The sequence below is a fragment of the Pocillopora verrucosa genome, chromosome 11, assembly GCF_036669915.1.
Source record: "Pocillopora verrucosa isolate sample1 chromosome 11, ASM3666991v2, whole genome shotgun sequence".
In the NCBI taxonomy this organism is placed as follows: Eukaryota; Metazoa; Cnidaria; class Anthozoa; order Scleractinia; family Pocilloporidae; genus Pocillopora; species Pocillopora verrucosa.
This window is the reverse complement of record NC_089322.1, coordinates 8,952,291-8,976,841: the sequence shown is the minus strand read 5'-3', so window position 1 is coordinate 8,976,841 and position 24,551 is coordinate 8,952,291. Positions and strand designations below refer to the sequence as shown.

Below are 24,551 nucleotides of genomic sequence, written 5' to 3'. Positions count from 1 at the left end.
CTGGGACTTGAACCCTTGACCTTCAGCGCGGCAGTACGGTGCTCTACATCATGAGCTCACTGAGTACAGCCGGTTGGTAGATGCGTAACAAGCAGAGAGTCTTTCTGAGGTGAAGTTGAGACCCCTGTTATTTTTCCTTACAGTTTTAACTGTTTTCCTCGTGATTTCATTTCGACAAACACCTTTTTAATCCCTGGAAACAAAAGGTTGTCTACGTTTTGACGTAATATAAACCTATAGGTTTTCGCCGTGGAAAAGCGCTTGTAAACGAAAACAATCGTAGCAACTATTGGACATTTCAAAATTGTTGTTTTATTCCCTTTTTTTTTTTCCTTAGTTAGGGTTTCTTCATCAAATTTCATATGCTTCGCGCCAACTAAGCGCGAAAGTCTGCGGACATTTCATGTGGAGGACAAAATTCACAAAGACTAAAATTCTATGTACAGCATTCGCTATATTGAATAATTGTTTTTTTGTTTGTTTTTCATGGTTTCTTGGCCCGCCATGACTGGCTGTAAAGTTCGGGGACGAAGAGGCATGGTCGAACAGGATTTTGAAAAACTTTCGGCATCAAAAATCCAACAGCTTTAAATAAATGCAAGTTTCGACATGTGACAGAAGAATTCAATAATTTTAAATACAAATAACTTTTGAGAATGGCCTTTTTAAATAATATGACGTCAAGTTCTGGTAACAAGGGGGAAGGGAATTCAAAGTGATACCTATAAATTAGATTTGGTAAAGAGAACGAGAAATGTTTTGACTGTCATCTTAGTGATGGCTGCTTTAACACAAACTCCGTGACTTTCTCCAATAGTTCTATTGTGGGACTTGTCAAGGGAAACTTGGTGGAAAGTTTCTTCTTTACCACTGGCTTTCTAATGTAATATCTGCAACATTTAAAAGACAAGATAAAAAAAAATTATTATGGCAAAAATTCATAAGGGATTTGAAGATTCCCCTCTCTATTATGCCTTGTCCTTTACGCCACCCGAGGACACGTTATTGTTGTTCAGTTTATGCACTAGGAAAAGAGATAAGATGGTCTTAAGCTCTTGAATGAGCACGATGACCCATAATTTTTATTGCATAAATTTGGTGTGTAAATTATCCCCTTTAAATAGAAAAAGTAAGACCTTAAAAGCAACAACTTAAGGAACTTTTTGAGTCGATGTGGTTCAAAATTGCGCGATTATTCCACAAATTATTCATCAAATTACTCAATACGCTTTAGAGTTTCTACCTATCCAGCTATTTTCAAGTATTACTCTAAAAACCCTTGCTTTTCAGCAGCAGCAAAATTTACCGTAACCGATGAAATGACGCGCGTGATTAGTGCCAGGGACAGGCTTAAATGGGGTACTTTGGCCCATTATATCTCTTAAACAGGCATGGTGACCTATCTTTTTTACAGTATTTTCAAAACACATATTGGTGGGGAACATGCAAGAATACTTAAAAAAAAAAAAAGAAAAGTTCGATAACGTTTCTTTCTGAGGAATAACCTTAAACGGAAAGATGTTACGTAAACCGTTGACTATTTATGCTAAATACTCCAAAAAAAAAAAAAGCTCTTTCAACAAAAACATCCAAAGAAAACTTGCTGGAGCAGAAATCAAAAGCAGAACCAACTGCACTAACAGACTACAAGAAGTCCCTGCTTTTTGGCGAAGTCTGTCCCGCAAGTTAAAAAACAAAAAAAAAACAAAAAAAAAACATCTAGAGTTTCGCACACCAATTCTCTTTCTGAGGATTTCTTTTTTTCTTTTTTTTTCTATTTTTTTTCCACTGGCGCTACGGACTTCACTGAAAAGAAGAAACTACTCGTTTTCCATTACACTAAATATCATACCTAAATTCCTCTGCGTATCCAACTCGGATTTGATTCGCAACCACTGTACCATATTCGAGAAAGTTTTTAAGAACGTAAAGTTGTCGATAAAGAAGAACAGCATCAGCAGGAGACAGATATCGACCGGAAGATAATACTAATGACGTTAGACGTTCCATGACCCTTTGCACAAAACATGTCTGAAAAGAGAAGCAAAAAATATCAAACTTTGATTGCGACCCGCTGCCGTTGTCGTCGGGTAGGCCGCTTTTAAGATTCCTTAACTCTCTATCCCTCGCTGAATAACAACTCATTTTCCTACTAACAACTCATTTTCCTTACATTCTCACTGCTGAATCAAATATAAAGGTCATGAAAATAAATGAAAAGATCACCGACTACAGAAGCGCTTGATTGCTGAACAAATTCTCCTTATCAATACCATGGGAAATGTATAGAGAAGTTTATGGAGAATATGCAGACTGATATTAGGATGTAAAATGTTCTGGGGATTAAGATACACACTAATCAACAACTGTTGGTAAAAAACTCACTGGCGTTCTATCGCTAGTTCTGCCTTCTGATTGGCTAATTGAACCTACTCGCTCCTAGCATACAGTATGCACTTGTACACAAAATTAAAATTAAAAGAAAAATAACACAGAACTGTCTCGTTTTAACTTATAAGATTTGGAAGACTGGAACAATCTCTCGACAATCAGGCGACGGAAAATTCGAGTTCATAATCTAATTGTTCAATAAAATCTGCCTTGGTCGTGTTCTATACGGACTTTCACTTGTGTTTAGTCGTGTTCTGTTTGGAAACACACCGTGTTAGGTTTGCTTGGTGATTCAACTTTTCCAACCGGCACAAAAATTTAGTTGAAATAACTTACGAGCAGGCCCTCATAACAAGCATGCGCATGGGTGGGAAACAATGACCTTGAGCAATGCGGGCCGATTAGAGGTCTGAATGGGGTCTTTCATTGATAACTAGTACCAGACCCCCGGCAAATCTCCCCCCGACTTGGCTGAGACCTTACCGGAAGCGGAAATAAAATAGCGTCTTGCAGTGCTCATTATGGACGCCTGCTCGCAAGCTTAAGTTGAAACGATTCTTGTCCGTGAAATGACTACAGGATTAAAGTTTGGAACAGCAGGCGCTGCACGCAATCCCCAATGACAGACTGAAAAGAGGGAAAACTGATTTTTGCACGTTCTGAATGCAATCGGTACGAGATTAGGGAAGTGTGTCCACCCATCTTGAAACAAATTGCACTTGAATTAACTTTAAAATATTAAGTTAATGATTATGTCAAGTTTATTTCAGTTTGTATGAAAAAACCACTGATGATGCTTGAGCAATCTTTGCTGCATGTATGTAGTTGCGATTTATATAGAGAATTTTTCCTGCAAATTTGAAATAAAGAGCTCATGCATAACAAAAACAAATAGAATTATCGAATCCAAATAGAATTATCGAATCATCTGACCCCTTCATATGTAAAAGTAATTTTTTGTAAGACCTTGTGAAATACTTACAGTTTGTTCTTGGGTTTCGACAATCTTCATGAGCCAATAAATGTTTAGAACATTGTCTTCTACTGAAAAGCAGTTGGCCTGAAAAAGACAAAAAAACAAAACAAACAAACAAACATCAACATTTAAAAATTTTATGATACACTCTCAATCTAGTTACCAGCCACCGCCCATGTTACCCATTAAACCCTAAGAGTGACTAGCATCAAATTTCTCCCCACAAAATCACCCCTGAATCACACGTTAAGGTCATGAGAATAAAGGTAATGATCACAAACGAAAGAAGTTGTTGATTGATAAACAAATTCTTTTTGTCAGCATCTTAGGAAATGTATAGAGAGCCGTATGGAGAACATGCATACTGTAAAAGGTTTAGGAAAATTTTCAGTAGAATGTCGAAAGTAATTCAGGCTTGCTCTGGTGATGCTTTACTGCGCTCTGGTCAAGACAACTCGCATCAGTCTCTCAACCAATCAGACAACTCGCATCAGTCTCTCAACCAATCAGATGAAAAACTATAACTAATCTCGACTTGACCGCTCGCGTTTTCTGAGCTTCAAGTAAGAAGCAAAAAAAAATGATAAACGACGTTTCACCAAATCAACAAAATATGATATGCAAGCCTAACCTGGCGTACAGCACACATCAGCTCAAACAGAAGCGAAGTAGCATTGTCCAGAACCTCTTTCAATAATTTGTCAGTCTAAAAAGCAACGGAAAGTATACATTATTTATACAAGCAGGGGTTTCATGACAGGGCATCCTAACGAGAATTATCTAGCAAAAACTAAACACTGAGTGTGGATTCCTTCATGTTCCATGCAAAAGTAGGCAGGTACTAACACTTGTGCACGTGGAGGTCCCACCTTCTATTGAAAACCCTGGAAGAGTCTACACAGAACGTCACTGTCAATGGAACCCGAGATAGCCAGAGTACTACACAAAACTTAGACCCTGATAAAGAATTTCTAATAAGGAGCTCTTTTCGATTGGGTGGTCGAATCGAGGGAGCAGTAATGCCATACTATGATCTGATTTTCTTTTAAACTTAATAACCACTAAGTTCACAAGTCACCAGGACGCGCTTCAGTAGTAGTACACCCTGGTAAAGGCATTTGAAGACAAAAATCCTACCTCTTTTTCCCTATCTCCCACTGTAAACATGTTCCTGTCAGCTCCCGACAACAACAGCTGAGCTGCAGGAGAGATGCCAGCTGGTTGCTGTGATGTGGTTAGAGGATGAAGGACAATGCATTTCAGAAGCTCCTTGATGGCTTGTCCCCTATATAGAGAAAGCACTTCCGCTGAGTTAGTGTCTGACTATAAACAGAGCCGTTACATATGTGTAGAAATCCTACTTTGACACACTAAGATATACTTTTTTCTTCAATTGGTAAAATTGCAGTTCATCTGTGTGGATCATTTAATAATGCAAAACAAAAGTACGCGCATATTTTGACTGGTTCTTTCAACTGTACATCTGATCTAGAGGAGGATAAACGCTTAGATGACGTCACCACTAACAATTTTTGGCTTCTTTGTAACAAACATATTTCATTTTGCCGTGGGTCTGTACAGTAATACATGTGCAGATGACGTCAAAATGTGGTATTAACATCTCAGACACACTCGGCTGCGGTCACAAAAGGCAGCATATTTCAGATTGGCGAGTACGAAGTTGTAACACGAGTAAAAGAATGTAAAACTAGTGAAAATATCAAATAGTGCGCGTTGCCAAAATTTCGTCCTTCTTGATTTTCTGTGATGCGTTTTTCATGTAGGTTATTAATAATTGACAACATAATTACTCCTGCAAATTGGTGTATGTAAGCCTTATAAATTTTCAAAGACTACAAATTACATTCGCCCTACGGGCTCGCGCAATTTTGTTATCTTTGAAAAATAAACTCGATTTACTCGTGCTTACCAACACCAAATTGTGCGAGAAATCTTGTTACAAATTAGTCTAATTATTTGAAAAGTAGAATTAAACACAAATAGATTCCACATTGCCGTGGGAATGAACAGTAGATTGCAACTTTCTTTGTTCTCACCAAAAATTTGGTTGTCATCTGTGATCGTCTACTGAAAAGACGACCGCCAACATGGAATCTGTTTTTGATTATTTCATTAAATAAACAATAGCCCCTATTTGGCGCGCAAATATGCACGGGTATTCATCCACGGTCACAATCAGTTCCAAGATGCGAACTGTGAGCGTCGAGGAACAGATAATGTCCAACGACGAATATAAAAGCATATTTTCGCGCAAACTAGAGGCTATTGTGTTTACCGTCCTTCACGCGCGTGAAAAAGTGTCTAGTAACAGCCTACTGCATGCAGGAGAGGGATGTTTTCTTTTGGGTGTTCTCTGGTACAGCTTTAACAACCAGAAAAGATTTACCTTCTTCTGTAACAACCGCAAAATCCTTTCTCATAACGTAAGGTTTGAAATTGGGGAATATCACTTGGGTAATACTCTCGCATATCACCCAATTTAGCTGGGGAATATTCGTTCACAGGATGCCCCTAAACCAATCACGCGTGAGCAAAAATATTTGATGGACCATAAACGTCGTTATACAGCAGTCACTTACACTTCAGATGCCGCAGCATCAACAACTTACTTGTGAGCTTTGATGACCATCAGTCGTGTAGAAAGAATGTCTGTCTCACGAAACAGACATACAAATGTCTGCAATAACACCACAACAAAGCTGCAAATGAACAAGAAAATTGTATCCAAACCAGGACGTACACAAGGTTTATTCCAGAGAGCGGAGTTGCATGATTTCAGCAAGTCAAGAAAAATTGCCGCATCTAATTTACCTCACAGCGTCAAATGGGGCGTAATTAATTGTGTCCATGGATAAGTACTCCTATCACGCAGTATTTACTTTTTTTCCCTTCGTTTTGGATGGAAAGTATTCGCAGGAATAACCCACGGCAAGATCAATATAATGGTTACTAAATGTATATAAAACTCACTTCAAAATTGCTAGCTTTTAAAATCTCAACTGCCCTTATCGTTTTGCAGCTGTCTAAACTGTATGTTTAGATATGATTATACACATATACACATTTTTTCAGTTATCCTATATTCGAGCCTCTTTCTTACAAAGTAGCCCCCTGAAACTAAAAACTTAGGTCCACTGGGCCCTCTTTGACTAAAATAAACCGTGAGTACAAGCGCAATAGTTCACCGGAAAAAAAAAAAAATCCGTTAATAAAGTTCATCCTTTGTTATAAGTGACTGAGTGGGAGAACCCGGATGGGAAAATATTTAGTTCAAGGTCATGACTAACCGACCAAGCACAGCGAGGTTCCTGCATCATGAAAGAGGGTCAAATACGATGATATACGGTCATATGATTAAAACACTTACTCAAGCTCATCCTCTCTGTTGCTTCCTTTCTTTCGTGATGATGAAGATTGGCTGCGGGATTGCGGCATATATCGCTGAAGTTGACTCACCATGAACAAAAAGAGATCTGGTGACTAAAAGTTGTAACGCATTCAATACTCGGCGGCAATAATGCAGATCAGATTTCGTAAAACAGAAGTGGCAAAAGGGGACATTATGCTGCGAACGCCAAACAGAGAAGACGATTACAAATGTATGTGACACGTGGTAGAAATACGCGACAATGAAATTGCGTTATATCAAATCGCCATTTTGGATGCCAATCCAGTCATACGATAGGTTCATTTGTACTTTGTGGTACAAGATACTCCTCTGATTGATTGCATACCATAGTGCCTTCTTAGGCATTGTTCACACTTGGTGCCCGGGCACCGTTCCCGGGTTCTATTCTACGCCGGGCACCAATGTAAACACACCTTTTTTCCTGGTACCCACGCCAGAATTCGGGCACGGTGCCGGTGCCCGAGTACAAGGTCTCGACCTTGTACTCGGGCACTAAACTGGGCACTGAGTCCTTGTGTGAACACATTTTTCGTTGGTGCCCTGGCACTTTACCCACAAACCACTTGTTTTCGTACCCACAATTCCTTGTCCCACTCGAGATTTCAATAGTGAGCGTGTGCTCTGTTTATTGAATGTGAACATATCTTCAGACTGGGTACCGTGTGTCTGAACACAGCATCATTTTGTGCCGGTGCCCGGGTACTAGTGCCCGGGCATCAAGTGTGAACACTGCCTAATACTACTAATAATGTACATGAAAAAAATTCCACGCTTTTGATTGGCTGAAAACGAGTGCATTCTCATGTAAAACGAATGCAAAGTTGTAACACAAGTGCAAAGTTGTAGCACGAGCACAATTTACCAATAGCGCGCATGCTTTCAAAATTTCGTCTGTTTTGCTTTTCTGCGATAATTTTTCATGTAAGTTATTGACAGGTAATAGCATGATTTTTCTTGCAATTTGGTGTACTAAAAATTGCACTTACCCTACTGGCTTATGCAATTTTGTTGCCTTTATAAAAATTTACTTGTGCTTATTAACACTAAATTGCACTCGAAATCATGTTATTATTTATACTAACAGACAACAAAGTCAAAATTGGAAAAAAAACAGATCATCAACACTTTCATCATTGAAACCTACCTTCCAGAAGTATTTTTTTAAGTTGAAACTCTTTTCTGCTGCGGTCAAAAGTTCCTGAACAAGGATAAATGTCTTCTCCATGATATGAGACTGAAGGATTTCTGTCTTCAGCTGATTAAACAAGTGCAACAACTGTGAACTAAAATGAAAATGTGAATCAAAATTTTTGTGCAAAATTAAACTTTCACCACATTGTTATAAGCCTCAATTATTACATGTAGCTATTTTTAGCTTGCAGCGTAACACATGCTAACACAGAACTTATGAAATATTTTCTCTTAAGGTCACAGGGTATTCCAGCCAGGTGCTTTTATCATTTATCGACAGTAAATACCTCTTACTAACCAAGTTCAAGGTCTCTACTGAAAGTTTCTGACCAAGTTTCTTCAGCTCAGATTTGAGACCCAAGCATGAAGCCTGCAGGCATCAATTAGGAGAACCCATCTTCCAATAAGTAGCCCTACCTCACTTTCTTTTAGCCAAAATTTTAAAGCAGCACCTGGGTGCTTATATAAGGAAATACAGTATTTGACTAACCTTCTGTCCCCACAATTTGAACTTTAGATAATTATTGACAGACAGTAATACAAGCTGTACTCACTTGTCAACTTTGTTAAATCCAGTTGGTGATGTTGGCGTGGAACTCCTTCGGCCATGATGGAGTGTAGATTTCTAGACAGAGGGAAGCAATCAAGTGACAAATTCATGGCCCCTATGAGTGACTAGCGTCTAATTTCTCCACACAATTTAACCCACTGAACCAGGCATTAACATCACTAGCTGATCACCAACTAAAGAAATGCTAGATTTAAATTAATTTCTCCTTACCAACACCTTTGGAAATGTACAGAGAACAGTATGGAGAAAATGCATACTGATGTTAGGTTGTAAAGGGTCAAAATTGATGACGTAATAAGAGAGTATCACTTGTATTAAAGTTAAATGTAGAAATATTTCATCATGTGGACTTACATGTAAGTTTCAACAACAAGATTCACAAGTTCTGTCCACTCATTGAAGCTGACAAACACAGAGCTGTCAACATTAAGCCTTTAGCCAACCAAAACCAAAGACATGTGTGCAATTTTTAAATGGCTACTTTCACCTCATTTTATTTGAATCCCTGATGAAAAATCCCTCAGGTATTCCACATCCCTCAAAGAAATTTAAAAAGCAGTCATTTCCCAGTTTGGAGGGGAATGAAATAGAAAATTTACTAAAAGCAGGTTTACCAGTAGATGACTAAGAACCAGAACTATGTTCAGTTCAATATGCTTGAAGGTTCGCGTAACCTTTTAAGAATCACTAGGACATTAAATTGAAGTCCCAACACTTGCACAAAACCTGACAAAACTGATGCTATACTTGGCTCCACAATAACCTGGTGGTCCTCAATCTCTTAATTGCCTCTTACTTTCAAACTTACAGTAAACCTTAATACAGTGCATATGAAGAACCAATTTCTTGTGGCTCTTTCACATGAAGTTGGCTAATATGCCCAGTAGCTCAAACTATACTGATCTGACTGAGCACTTTAGAATTATCTCTGCTTAAACCTGGTTTTTGTATGTAGGATAAATCCCAGACAATTGGCATTTTAACTGTTTCCCAACTGTCGCGAATTTTCAAACAAATGAAAACTTGATATGGTACAGATACTGACTGTCTGGGAAAGTCAAACATCTCCCAGATTTGATCAGGGATCGATCACGATATTTGGAAACTTCAGTTTTCATTGTTGGAGAAGTTGGCAATAGTTTTACAGTACCACTCACATATGTGTTAACTGCACAGACAAACTTCATACGCTCAGATGCAAGATAGTCAAATGCACATTTGCAATTTTTTTTTGCACTTGGAAAAAATGCGCAACTCCTGTGTCTTTGTTCTTCAGTGCTGTAAGTTTTCTTTGTATTACATTGTTGTTTAAAATAAAGAACTTTTAGCTTTGAAAAAGCTATGAGTTGACAACAGAAATTTGCATAATGAAAAAGGCTATCACTTTAAACTCACACATGTTGCATCACTTTGCGAAATTTATTGCATAACGAGCGGTAGCAGTAGATCTGCTTGATTTGAGTCGTGATGAATCAGAAGGGACGGAAAATGTCACTCCACAAGGTATCAAAACATGTGAAGTATTTAGTGAGTAATGAAGCAAATACTCACTAATAATTTTTTATGCTTCCCAATTCATTCTTTGCAATCAGTCCTTTGGTAGCTTAGCTGCAGACTAGCCCTGAGTCACAATTAAAAAAAAAAAAAAACATGCAAAAGAATGTGGTACAGACATCTGTTGATCTCCAGGTATGTCAGCAAAATCTGGGATGGTTAGGAAACAGTAAATTGTCAATCACCAGGAAATTTCTTGATTTTGTTCATCAGTACTTACATTGATAGCCCATGTAGTTGTAAATACACACAATACATGCCCGCATAGCTTACTAAAAGGAAAAAAAAAACTTACCAAAATGCAGTTGTTCCATGTGCTTTTAAGATGCATGTACATTGGTGATTTTTCAGAAAGGATATATAAATCCATTTCCATCAATTCAAAGTTGTTGCTAGAGGAATCATTGCTCTCATCATCAGAATAATAGTCCAATTCTCCCCCACTGTCCATGGAACCATTACTGTCACTACCATAACGACTCCTTCCATAGGGGGAGCATGCCCTGTTTTGACCACTAGAATCCACTGACTTTTGTCTGTTAAAATTGTTTGATGTACACTGATATGAAATCTCAAGTTCACTACTGCTGGAGCTACAATTCAACTCATCATAGTCATTGCTAGGTTTCTTCTGCTGTGAAGCTGTCATTTTCTTTCTTGCTGACCAACATTTCCTGATCTCAGTCTTGCACCTGAGCTTGACTGTGATGATCAATGATTCATGACTGGAGGAGGTGGTGGAAGAGGTCGTGTATTTCGGGGTGATGCAGAAACAGCACCAATATTAGGAGTTGGACCTGAATACAATTTTGCTGTTGTTCATGCCTTGGATGTCGCAGATCAGGATCTGAAGCACTTAAATGAAGTCTGTTTGTCGGTACTGAAAGATGTTGTGTCGTGATTGGACTGACTTTCCACACTTCCCATTGATGTTTTAGATTTAAGGTTATATCCCACTTGCGGTGTTGAATCTACTCTCAACACTGGAGATGTGCTGAGAATGGAAGAAGTTTGGAGAGCTACCTTCAATGCTGAATTGTTTTCACTTGAAGGAATGGCTACTGCTTGGCTTGATGCTGTTTGCTTAAAAATCTTTTTATTAAACTAACAGAATGTGCTGGTTCTTGGTCTTTAAATCTCCCCCAAGAAATTCTGCAACATCATGGATCTGAAAGAAAACCAATTTTGCATTGAAGAATAATCTTCATTTTACTCTTGGAAAAACCTGGTTCCTGACAAACAAGTTCAAGTACAGTGTTCTTTCATCATTTATTCCAAATAGCTCATGATACAATTTCTTTTTAATTTAAAATTATACATAAGCATTGTTTCTATCTCATGATCTTCAATCATCTCTAGAGAAATTGGAAAAAAAAATTCCAATTCGGGATTTTGGGATGCATCTGGCCAATGAAAGACCTAGACCTAACAAAATGACCCACCCACAGCCTGGACCTACAATAGAGTCCAGCCCTCTTACCAAATCCCTTAATCGTCTAAGGATCACCCATCAAAGTCCGTGTGAGCTTGAGAATTGTTTGTTTTGACAAGAAATATGGCACCCACTGAGACAGGAAACTATTACCATAAAATAATGAATTTTTATTCTAGAAATTATACGAAAGACCTCATGCTAAACTATTTGACTACATGTCCCAGGAGGTTTGGAGATTTAAACAACCAGCGAAATGTGCACACTGTGTTAAGTATGATTTTACGATATGTGTGGATCATCAATCATTTAAAGCTAATATTTCAACACAGAATGAAGTCGTAAATATGTGCGCTTTAACCCTGGCCGATCTGCAACATCAATTATTATTTAAATTTATTTGTCAAAAGGTACTTTATAACATTACACCTAACAGAGCGAAATCAAAATTAGGTCGATCGCTTGAACTTCAACACCATTAAGATTTTACGAATCGCTCTTTTGTTGACTGAATACATTTCTGTGCTTGTTTTAGCGATATCGGGTAAGATATACAGGAGATCTCCGGAAGAAATTCATATTTATCAATTCTTGGTGTAGCAAATGAGCTTTACACTGCCGACACCTCCAAAAAATTAGCGGGAGAAATATTCCGGTTACATGTACCTTACAAAGCCGGTCCTTAACGATGATGACGGTTTGTCAAACGGTAGTTTTAGTAGGACTCACCAGCTCTACAGATGTAACGCAAGCTGAATCCACACGCAGTCTGATATCTTTCGAAGTCCTCGGAGGATTTTCAGGTATGTAAAGCATTTCGTCGCCGAGAACAGCGAACTGAAAAGTCTTCTTAAAACCATCTGCAACAACAACGCATGGTTCGATCACTCGAATACCTTCATAGCGATCTTGCGGCAGTACACGCTTCAAAAAGCTGTAAACTTTCTGGTGTCTCTGAGCTCCTTCTTCTAAAGTGGATCCTGCCATCGAAATCGCTTAAATGATACTAATATGGCGGAGAAAAAGGCCACGGTTGACACCGCAAGCCCCTCCATAACTTTGCTGTTACGCGCGAGTTGTTTCTGTTTGTTCACGAAGGCATTTACGTCACCCAAAAATTAACCAATGGGAAGATAGCTTTGTCAAAGTAACGCGTGCAAGATCTCGCGCGCGCTTTCTTCAAAGTAATCGATTCAAGGGTTTTGTTTACGTTATTCAAATGTGCTTTGGAACTAACCAGAAACATATTAACGGACAGGGGGTGAAAAAAACTGATCTTGTAGTGAAAACGTGAAATTAAATAAATCCAAGTAGACAGTCTGTTGAACGCTGAAGTGTTAACCCACATTTATTCCACATGAAAAGTTCTTAACGTTGGACTTGGCACTGTTGATGCAAAACATATATATATATATATATATATTTTTTTTTTTTCGCTTTTCCGTTTTCTCAACGGGTTCCTTTGTTCAAATGTTGATAGCTAGAATTTTCGAGAAATTTTAGGGCGGATTTCTTTCATTGTCTACGACTTAACAAGAACACCTGTCTAGAAAATTTTTAATGGCGTGTTACTCAAAATGTTATCCTCTGAAAGAGTGATCAACACGTTTTCAGTGCTTAGGTAAAACGTGAACATTAATTGAAGACTACACTTAATCCAGAAATCCTACACGTGTAAGAGGAACGCGTCGCAAGTGTACTGTAAATGGACTTTTCCGCAAAAATTAAGTGCACGAGGGAATCTTGAATCATAATTTATCATATGAATTAGAATTTAAAATATCGTTCCAGGGATAGCGGACGAAAATAAATTCACTGACGTTAATACATGTGCCCCGAGGCTGATAAAGCCATTTTAACAAACATGTTTTTCTCTTGTTATTTTCGTTGCCAAGATTCAATCAGTGATATCAGTTATATTTTTGGCAAAACGGTTTTGGATGCATTTTGGTAAGTTACGATGCTCTAAGTTAATCAAAGTAGCCGAAACAAAATGCATTTGCTTTCGCTCATTAAACGTCTGGGAGGAAAAAAAAAAAGGCAGTGATACACTAAACCTGCATTTATTATGAGGAGTTTTCCACGAAGTTTTACTTGGCAATGTAGGGGAAAAACTATTATTTTTCTTTTGGTTTATTTTTTCCTTTCCTTCTCTCGCTTCTGTATTGTTTCGACGAGTTACCTTGTCCAAGGGCGGGTTTTTTTCATCGCCAGTAACTTCACAACAATACCAGTTTAGGAAATGGCATAGGCAATGCATAGAGTCGCAATGGGGTGACGTTTTTTACGACTAAAAGTTTAAATGTTGGCAATTTTACGGCTACCGGTTAGTTTATTTCCGTAACGTTTGACAGAAATTTTTCTAAGGTTATTATTTTTTTTTAAGAATACCGTTCAGAAATTGTCCACTGATTTTTATGCCTTACGGCTAAGTATTTCCTTTTTTTTTCGTTTTACGGCCAAAGGTTGAAGCAGGAAAATATAAGTAGTTTATGTTCTCTCATTGGGTTGAAATGATTCCTAAGGAAAAAAAAAATCATGGATATATATCCATCGATTTTTTTTAAAGTACCCTACCACTGTCTGTTTCGAAACCAGATTAAGAAAGAGAGGTCAAACTGCTTGGTAAAGAGATATGATGGGCCAATCTTAATTAACCCTTACATGCCTTGGCCTGTACTGGAGCTAATCACGCGCTACATTTCATGGGTTCACTGCACAATACATTTTGAGGTAGCTGGAAGAGAGGGTTTTCAAATCAAAACTTAAAAAGAAAATAAAATGCCGCGGTGGATGTCTGGGTTCTAAGAATTGATTACAGACAGGTTAGTTTCTGAGAAAAGCTTGACCTGTAACACCAAATTAATTGCGAAACTCAGACAAGATTTTAGATAAAAAATTTCACGAAAGACCACTAGTGTCGTCAGAATGAACCTGCGACGTGGATTTCTGTGCGTAAAGAAAGATTAATTGGACGTCAAGAGGGCGCTCGGAAAAAGTGAGAGGATCCTCGCTCGCTATTTTAAGGGGATTAATTGGCCGGAAAAATTTCATGGAGTTGACCGAGACGTAGTTTGTGGGGTAAAAGCGATTTGGCGTCGCGAGTTTGCCATATATATCGGTAGAATCCGGGCGCCAGCATTAAGCCAGATTGGTTCGCTAGTTTTTTCAGGATAAACCGGGGCATTTCGGTCAGGTGTCAAGCTTCAAAGAGTTTTCTTCCGAAGAGAAATTTTTGTAAAATCTTGATTTTGTACAGAGTTTTAGATACTGAGAGAAATTGGTACGATAAAGAAGCGGTTCCAGAGGGGAGATACGAAAATCTTCCCCTGTCGATGACGAGGGAAAGAAACGATTATTTTCGTTGTGGCGAGCGATTGACATATTGCAAAGGAACCCAACTAAAAGAATTGGACTTGAATTTAAATCCCAACTTTTGATTCTTGATTTTAGAGAAGATATTGAGAGCGAAGAGTGAACAACCACCTTACAAAGACTACGGGACAATCCTTCGTTTACAATGGAGCACTTGCTAATGACATTTTGCATATGCGTGATTTGAAAGACGTCAATAGGAGGGTAACTGACAGCGATGTAAGAAATTTTACTTCGAACGTCAGAAAATCATACCATACCCTCAAACATTGTAGTGATCCCAACCCCGTGGCCCGTGATTGATTACCTGATAGTTTCTTGTTGGGGCGAAGGGAAGAAGCTGATGACCTGTCTGCTTAAACTCAGAGATGTAATTCTGATAAGACAAAGAATTGGTCATCGGCGAGTTCGTCCTACCGTTGCATCTTCCGAATGAAGATTCAAACACGGCCGTCAGCTTCAAGAAAAGTTGGCATGTTTATTCAAGATACAGCCCACCATCTTGCTTACGTGTCGAGCTTGTAACGTGATCAGCAACATCTAAGTTACTCTTTTACCTTCACTGCTACATCGGAAGGTTTTCATCAAACTTTACCCTCCATGGGCGTCAAAAGTTATGTACGGAATACTACTGAAATAATTGAACACACTGGATTATGGATTCAAATTTTCCTTGCTCTTTGAAACTTTTAATGAATTTTGTTTCTTTTTCAATAATGAATATACTATCATAATAATTGTTCATCTCTTTTTTTTTGCCCTTCTTCACAAAACTAGAATCTAGAGATTACAATAGACGGATTCTTTCCCCCGAATCGAATCAGAAAGAAATCCTAGTAGCAGCTTTCTCAGCCAACACTGCGTGATTTACATAAATGAAAACAATCACGTCGCAAGCATTATTCAGTTTAACTGCACTTTGACTTACAGATTCGTGCAACTCTGCACTGATATATCAGCATTACTCGCTTATAGCAGTAAAGTGAACTGAAGGACGCGCCATTAGGGAAGAAAATAGGCAACAAAAAAGAAAAAAAAAATGATAGTGTTGTCTATCTGAGCTCGTGTCGAGGATTGGCCACGTTGCAATGCGAGGGAAGCATACGGCAGAACACAATTCAGAATTTCTAGGGACACCATCGACTTATCCATTTCTGTATTACTGTTCTACAACTCTAATTTTCGGCAGGTTTATCAAATTCTGTCCGTTGCCGGTGAGAGGTCTAAAAGACACCTCGTGGAAGGTGAAATAACATATTTTACTCCAGTTTTCACCTGCAATTTCCTGGGATGAATTTCCTCAAAGTTCTGGTCGATCGATATTTTTTTAAATAAAACCGAAAGCTCAGTTTTGAATTAGCTTTTGTCTGAACGTCTTAATCGACAGTCCTTTATCATAAAGTCGATAAACTGTTCTCAAGAAGAAAATATGATCCATCCATAAGCTGAAACCGAAAAAACAAAAGGACCTCTAGGAATATTGAGAAAATCGATAGCTGGCTGAAGCCATGACGCCATGACGGCCTAAGATTACAAGTCACAACAACAACGGCCGTGCATTCAGAATAAACCAACGCGCACACAATTTTTGTTTTGATAAATGTGAAGTACATATATCAAGGTTTACTGTAATATATATATTTTTTTTTTCCGCGCTATATTTCATGGGTTCACAATTCTTACGAGTTGGATTACCACTACACCGGGTGAGACATATTTGAATCAAATTTTCGTCATAGTTTTAATTTGTTTGGCTAAAAATCCCTCAATTTCTTACAGAATCTGACAATGAACAAAATAACAAATAATAAGACTCATGATAGGAAAAAGATTAGTAAATAGAATCTCTCGCTAATTATTGGGGAACAAGCCGACAGATAAACGCTCAACTAAACTCAAAATTATCATGGCGAAGTTTATTTATACAGCGACAAAGATATGGATGACGAAGCTTATAACTACCCAGGAGTTCGTCGGATACTGTGTTAATCTCTTGGTTATGAAGGCTTGGATTTATCAGAGATCTGTTGGACAATTAATAAAAAAACAGACAAATTATACGATTATTCAAATTTGTGCTAAAACTTTAATTTCTTTTTTTAAGTAACCCTCTACGTTTTTCCTTCCTGTGTCATCTCTCTTTCCTATTTCTATTTCTAAGTGATGATGTAAAAACGCTATTCTGCCTTACTGCCTCAATAAAACTGACCAGCAACAAGAATTAACAGGTACAATAACGAATTTAACACACACTACAAGATAATAAGAAATATTGCATTGTAAAGAGACAAACAAATATAAATACTGCACATCACGTTAAAGAGAATAAGAATGAAAAGAAAAAAAAAAATTGAGGATACCGTATATTTGTCCCATTTCTTTTCTGGATCATACGGCTCCCATCTGCTGGCAGGGAAAATATGTTTATTCCTCTCGTACCATGAACGGAGAACAACTTTCCCAGCATGTGACTGTAGAGAGGAAAAATAAATTAAATAAAATGGAAATCAGAGACGGGGGCGTCCGTACATGTATAATCGCGTTTGTCAGAAAAACTCTCTGATTGTGAAGAAACCCACACTTGCGATCACATACGTCTGCCATATGTCAAAAACGCGGAGTTCAAGACGTGTATAGTTTGAATTTATATTTGCATCCCCTTCTCTGCGATAGCCTTCGTCAGCTGGTCCGCGTTTCTCTACCACAGGCCTCGGTGAGAGAGCGATTGATCACGGACTACGAAAGCGCTCAAAATCGCACTGAAAAAGTAATCCAAACTCACACGCATCCATCCTGAATCAGACAGTGATGTGCAAATAACTCACCTCGTCTTTCTCCACGGATGCGTCGCTAATCACTCTAACATCTTCATGGACATCAAAACTAAATAACGGTCCGCTTTTACCGCGAGCCTTGTTCACAATGAAATCATAGAAAGAGTAATGCTGCAATATGAAAATACAAGAAGGTTAGGATTTCGAGTTGCCGGAGAACCATTTTCTGTTACATTTAACCCTCCAGAAGTTTGTCAGATCTCTAAATGCACTGCTATCCACTTACACTCCTAATTGGGGAGATCATGAACAGGAAATGGTCTCAACCCCTTGACAACTAAGAGTGACTAGCATCTAATTTATCCCTGAATCACAAGTTAAGGGCAAGAAAATACATGAAAAGATAAACAATAGAGAAACTCTTGATTGTTAAACAAATTCTGCTCGTCAGTACCTCAGGAAATGTATAGATAGCAGTATGGATAATATGCCTACTGATGTTAGGATGTAAAGATGTAATAAAATTTACACATAACTGCAATTTATAATTCCGTAGAAATGACTTTCCGCTGTTGTTCCGTTTAAAAAGCTCTCCTTCAGTATCGCTTAATATTCAGTTATCTTAAATCTTGAATCTTTTCCACGAATGGTACTCACATGAGGTATAATAAGATCTTCCTTAATGTACATTAAGTTTTCAGTAGTCACAGCCCTGTAAAAAGGGAAAAAAAATAAAGGCTATGATAGGTAAGTTTCACAAAAGTCCACGCTGTGACTGTTTTGGCTGCCATGGTAAGAAGAAATAAAAAACGAGGAAAAACCACCAAAAAAAAAAATTGCTGTGAGAATCGCCAACTTGGTGACCTCTGATGGTCAAAGAGGGACAAAAATTTTTCTACATCGTTCTGGAGTTTTGTACAAAATATCCTTTATCCTTCCTTTCTTCCCTTGTTTTTGGGTTTGTTTTGCTTTTTTTTTGTTGTTGTTGTAGTTGTTTTTTGTTTCCTTTCAACTAAAACTTTATGGCCGGCGACAATTTATAGGAGTTTCAATACTCTTGTTGCTATAGGCGGCTGCCGATGGTGTAATAGCCGGCTGTTTCTGGAAAAGGCGTCGTAAAGCGATACCCAAAGAAAAAAAAGCTCCTGAACAGACGGCGGTAAGAGGTATTTTAGGTGGCAGCAGACTGCTTGTAACCAGCTTTTCCTGAAACCTCTGCATTTCTATGATTCTATGTCGCCAAATAGTGTCTTTGAAAAAAATTAGCTTGGAGCCCTGAAGGACTGCAAACTTGACCTTTTAACTGCCAAGACCTAATTGTTAATTCTCCCATCCAGCTGCTACACGTTTCCTTGTAAATCAGTTATGAGAAATTGGTTTTAGATCAAGACAACAATTACTCCTACCTGATAAGTATTCTCATTACATGTTTGCTGGGTAATGTAAGGGTATTTTTGGGAGAAGTTTCATGTTAACCCAACTAGTTTAGCCTTCAAGTTATTTTGGGTGTTCCACTACTGTATGTACTGTTTATTTATTTATTTATAATCATATTCTTGTAAATTCTTTTAGTTGTTTACAGTTGTAGAAATAAACTGTTGTTGTCGTTGTTAATCACTAGTGGGAGTTTAAGGGTTAGGAGAGAGTACACTCCTCACTAATTATGAAAAAAAGAAAAGGACTCAGTGTTTGTCGAGTAATAAGCTGTGAATCCCAAATGGTGATCCATGCTTTCCAAGTTTCATAGACTTACCTAAACTCAGTAAAATCTTTGCGCAATTGTTCGACGCATTTTTGAAGGAACTGAGAGATTGTGTTGCCTTTCTTCATCTGTGATGGAAACAAAGAGAGTGTTATTTTATTTATTTATTTTTTAACATATTCATATTCCTATCTGGAGTTCAGTTCATTTGAACCTCACCTTTATTGTTCTCCTATGACCAGATCCATCCCAGTAACTGTAAGTGATTTCCACGTCTTCATCTAAAATGACACATTTTATAAACATGAAAATACAATTTTAAATACAAAAAAAAGACTAGGAATTTTTATCTTTTTTTTTTTTTTTGCAGCCATTATCTTCCCTTTTTAGACACAAGGTTACAAGTCAATTCTCATGAACTGGGAACAATAGTAGCTACATGTATTCCCAGAATGCTTAACACCTAACGATAAACTAGCACTCGTCAGTATTTTACATGATTTTTTATCTGTTTTCTGACACATTGTACAAAAGTTATTCTTGACCAGATGCACTAGACAGACTGTCAATCAGAAAGAAATTAGACTAGAATTTTAAAATCTTGAATACACAGTGCAGACATGTGTAGAAACAGACCTCCCTTTCTGTCCACAACTAAATATATCTTTTGTCAAATCACTATAACTCATTTACTAAAAAAACCCAATCATCCTTCCCATAACATGTGCACATGAATGCCAGTGTATTTGACAATTTACAGGCAAGAGTGACATTTTAGGAGTGTTCGTAACCCTTCAACTCCAAAGATCTGATTATTAATGCTTCCCTGTAGCTGCTACACATTTCCTTGTAAATCAGTTATGAGAATTCATTATTAGATCAAGATAACCACTTCTACCTTATAAGTTGGAGTTTTTCTCAATACCTGTTTGCAGGATAATGTGTGGATATTATAGGGAGAGGTTCCATGTTAATCACTTCTGGGAGTTAAAGGGTTAACTGCACAAGCTGGTTTGTTGAGTATATAAAATCATAAGATAAATTTAGGTAATAACATGATTTTGAGTGCAATTTGATGCAAATAAGCACAAGCAAATTTTTCAAAGACAACAAAATTGCTCAAGCCCTAAGGAAGAGTGCAATTTGCAGTCTTTGAAAATTTATAAGCGCCTATCACACCAAATTGAGAGAGAAATCAAGTTATTACTTGTTAATAATGTCCATGAAAAACATTGCAGAAAATCCAGCCAGACAAAATTTTTTAAAGCATGTGTACCGTATTTGTAACTTACAATTGTGCTACAACTTTGCACTCATGTTACATGAGAATGCACTCATTTTCAGCCAATCAGAAGTGTGTAATTTTTTCATGTCCATTATCAGCTAAATTATAAAAGAATTTTGATTGGTTCTTACTAATCATTCATTGGAGGACAAACACACAGATGACTTTGCTTTACCATATAAAACAAATAGGTTTCATGTTGCCTTAGGTCTTTACAGTAATACAAAATGTAGATCACAGAAGACAAAAATATATGGTAAGAGCATTAGTGACTTATGTGTCCCTTTTTCTGTTCTCACCACATTTTTACATTTTTTGATATCTTTTACTGAACAGAGGCACAACAACATGGAATATATTTGTTAAATGTTACTTTACAAAAAACAAAACAAAACAGAACAAAAAAAAATCTCTTTTTCAGTTCTCACTCTTAATCTTCTCTTGTTTTTCTACCCATTCTTGTCTGATCTTTTCCCTCTCTAATCTTTCCATCTCCTGTCTCAAAAGAATTCCCAAAATTTATTTATTAATTACACAATGCAGTGTCCATTTGTAACCAACATTATACATTCTACATAATGTGTTATTTTCCAGTGGTGGTAAGCAGCAAGATGAATGGTACATGTTTTCCTCATACATCTGTACCTCAGGGCCTGAAAATGGGTTATGTGACCTTGGGCAGGCAGTTGTTTTTGCTCCATCTGCTACTACTAACTCCTTGTTCACATATTAACGTACCTCTCTATCCCTGTCTGGCAAAAATGACGTGTCCACATCAGGATTTTTCCCAAGCTTTTTCTTTTTCAGTGGGACAACTGTTTGAAAAATATTAGAATTCACACTTCCTTACATTCAAGGTTACCAGTAATATGAAATTTATATATGTGAAATGCAGCATAGGAAATGGAATCTGATATGAAAGCGATCTTCACAGTAATGAACACTTCTTAAGCAGCAGTGAAAATATGGCTTAAAGAAAAAAAAAATTCAGGCCTGTATGGGATTAGAACCCACAACCACTGATACCGGTGCAGTGCTCTACCAACTATACTAACAAGCCAACCAGGAGCAGGTCATCATGATAATATTATTGCAGTCTTTACCCTTCTTTTTTAAGCCCATTCCCCTCTTCCACCTCTCGCATTCTGTACAGTTTCTGACAGGTTTTTTTCTACTTCAAGCTGGATTGTCATTTCCATTCTTATCTGCTACGCATTGCCTTGTAAATTAGTCTTTTGGTGGTGTTAAGTCAAGATAACAACTTCTAAGCTTAACCCTTTAACTCCCAAGATCTCATGAGTAATTCTCCTTACTGTCTGCCATACAGTTCTTGTGATGTTAGTTTTGAGAATTTGGTATTGGATCAACTAAAAATGCTCTAATTGATATTTTTCTTTTTCTCATTACTTGTCTGCTTGATATTGTATCGGTATCGTAAGGAGAAATTCTGTCTTGGTCACTTATGGGAGTTCAAGGGCTAATAGGCCATTTTACAGCTGAGTTCTCAGCTGCCAAGCCTTTGATTTATAGTGTGGCTGAAGGTGACCTGGTTGTGATAGAGACCAGTATCTAGTCAGCATGATAACAAAGTAATTTGCATTTGAAAAGCAGCAAGGTTTGTATCCTAAAAAGGTCAACCTTAACCTCACTCCTGTTCAAAGGCTTGGCAACCAAGCACACAGCTGCAAAATGGACTATTATTCTCATTACCTGTATGCTGGATTATGCATGGATATTCTTAGGAGAAGTTACATTTTCATTACTTATAGGATTTAAGGCCCAAAAGACAATACAACATATGGGATCAGGAATTGAATTCTGACCTCAAAAACCAGAATTGCAAATTTTCCTCCATGTTTAGCCAAGTTAAGTGAGCCACAATTTGTACAACATAAATTTAGAATAAAGAAATTGAATAATACCATGTTGATCATCACTGTCTTCACCTCCTTCATCCTCATCAAGGTTAAATGACAACGCGGAGGTTTGTTTCAGTTTTATTTTTTTCTGTTTCTTTTCGAGGATTCACTGCATAGAGGGGGAAACAATGATCGAATTCATTTGTAGGAAAGAAGATTAAATAATTGCATATCTGATGCATTTCCAGAGAATTTCAAAGTTTAGTTGATAGATAACTGAATTTAAAGTCTGCACTTTATTGCAACTTACAGACCAATTTTTTTTTTTTTCATCAGGTTTGAAAGATCTCATAATACATTTTTTTTTCATTTTATAAATCCAAATACATATATAAATGTATCACATTCAAGAAATTTTGGCAAATTTCTTTATCAAGTTATACCCTTAATAAATAATCACATCATTAATGACCAATCAATGAGTTGATAAATTATTTACAATAAATGATGAAAGTACATGAATTGCATTTGAACAAACCTTTCAGTTTCATCTGATTTAAGCTTTGCAGCCAGCTGCTTTTCATGTTCTCGAACAAGATCCTCTTGCTTGGCTCTCATTTGATCCAGGGTCACCAATCCTTGAAAATAATAATAATAATAATTAAAAAAAAAAAAACATCTATTTACCCCTTAACAATTTAACTCCCAGATCAAATTTGCAATTCTCCTTACTGTCAACCATACAATTCTTGTAATGTTAGTTCAGAGAATTAAGTATTGGATCAACTAGTTATCCCCATATTGTTAGTTTTCTTTATTCTCATCACTTGTCTGGTTGATATTGTATTGACAGTGTAAGGAGAAATTATGTCTTCGTCACTCATGAGAGTTAAAGGGTTAACCCTAAAAGTGACTAGCATCTAATTTCTTCTAACGATATCACTTCCGAATCAAACATCAAAGTCACTACAAAAAAGGAAATTATCACCAATGAAGCTCTTGATTGATTAACAAATTCTCCTTGTCAGCACCTTAGGAAATGTATAGAGAACAGTACGGAGAATATGCATACTGATGTTAGGGTGTAAAGGCTTAAGGATAAGCTAAGTGATTGCATCATTTGTTGCCGAGTGTTATAGTTTACTGTACTCAGCATTAAAACAATAACTTTTTTCACACTCAGAAGTTTCTAAAACAGTTGTTTGAAAAAATATCATGTTTTCAGTGATGGATGCCTTCCTAATGTGTCATTGGTCTGCTTCTGCTAAAAAGGTAAAAAAAGAAAAATTGAGATGGTGGCTTTTGTTACTGTGATAAGGTGACCTTTATAGTTGAACTGCAGTTATGGATAAAGAAATTAGAGCCTCCATAACTCATTTCTGATTCTAGTCTTCATAAATATAAATGTAATAGTCATAAATACTGCAATCTAATTAGCTATACTTCGTGTTATTGTACTGAGTGCCCGTGAGCAGCAAAACAACCAAAATTAAAAGCAAAAATAAGCTTGTCTAGCAATGAAATTTTAAGCGACTACTACATTCATAATTTTTGGCCAATATTAGCTCATTAGTGCTCGATTCTGTGTGAAAAATCTGGAGCTCTCAATCTAATTGTTTAATAACCCGTCAACCACAGGCTAACACAGGTCCAACCAAATCAGGTACTGAAATGATTTTCACGTACCGATAGTGCTTGATTTTAGTTGCTGCTCTACCACATCATAATGAGTAGAAAATTTGTTGCTGATGTCGGCGATCTTGTGTTTCTACGATAAAAAACCAACAACCTTAACATTACCACACGTTTTCTTTTACAGATTTATGATTCAAAGATCGGTGGGTCAGGAAGTGAATTTTCCTTGAGCAAATGACACGATGATTACCTCAGATATCTTATTTTTCGCGGCTTCAATGTCGGCTTTCATTTTTTCTCGCCTTTTCATCAGGGCCATGGCCCTTGCACCTTCCTTTGCAGCACCCTTGTATTCCGCCATTTTGCTTTACTTCCC

The 24,551-nt window shown here is 37.3% G+C and overlaps 2 protein-coding genes across 2 annotated transcripts; both read right to left on the bottom strand.

Moving 5' to 3' along the window:
* Nucleotides 1-289: 289 nt before the first annotated feature.
* Nucleotides 290-12,604, bottom strand: LOC131769238 (uncharacterized protein C12orf56). The gene is given in 15 exon segments (XM_059084981.2): nucleotides 290-890; nucleotides 1,853-2,031; nucleotides 3,374-3,451; nucleotides 3,999-4,073; nucleotides 4,505-4,652; nucleotides 5,998-6,087; nucleotides 6,756-6,868; nucleotides 7,942-8,080; nucleotides 8,543-8,613; nucleotides 10,409-10,773; nucleotides 10,776-10,920; nucleotides 10,923-11,018; nucleotides 11,020-11,214; nucleotides 11,216-11,281; nucleotides 12,275-12,604. Coding segments are annotated over 15 exon segments (2,142 nt in total). The 5' UTR covers nucleotides 12,533-12,604; the 3' UTR covers nucleotides 290-766.
* A 4,211-nt stretch (nucleotides 12,605-16,815) lies between these two features.
* Nucleotides 16,816-24,551, bottom strand: LOC131769237 (protein FAM50A-A-like). The gene is made up of 12 exons (XM_066158588.1): nucleotides 24,426-24,551; nucleotides 24,227-24,308; nucleotides 23,075-23,178; nucleotides 22,604-22,688; nucleotides 21,420-21,496; nucleotides 21,110-21,176; nucleotides 19,616-19,677; nucleotides 19,448-19,524; nucleotides 18,352-18,406; nucleotides 17,746-17,865; nucleotides 17,281-17,391; nucleotides 16,816-16,944 (listed from the first exon to the last, which is right to left on the bottom strand). Exons 1-12 carry the CDS (start codon nucleotides 24,534-24,536, stop codon nucleotides 16,918-16,920), a joined length of 978 nt encoding a protein of 325 aa, XP_066014685.1. The 5' UTR covers nucleotides 24,537-24,551; the 3' UTR covers nucleotides 16,816-16,917.

Coding starts and splice junctions, on each gene's coding strand:
- LOC131769237 (XM_066158588.1), bottom strand. CDS start 24,536: ATGGCGGAATACAAGGGTGCTGCAAAGGAAGGTGCAAGGGCCATGGCC. Junction 21,177..21,419: donor TGCCAGACAGGGATAGAGAG/GTACGTTAATAT, acceptor CTTTTGAGACAG/GAGATGGAAAGATTAGAGAG. Junction 19,525..19,615: donor GTCATAGGAGAACAATAAAG/GTGAGGTTCAAA, acceptor TTTCCATCACAG/ATGAAGAAAGGCAACACAAT.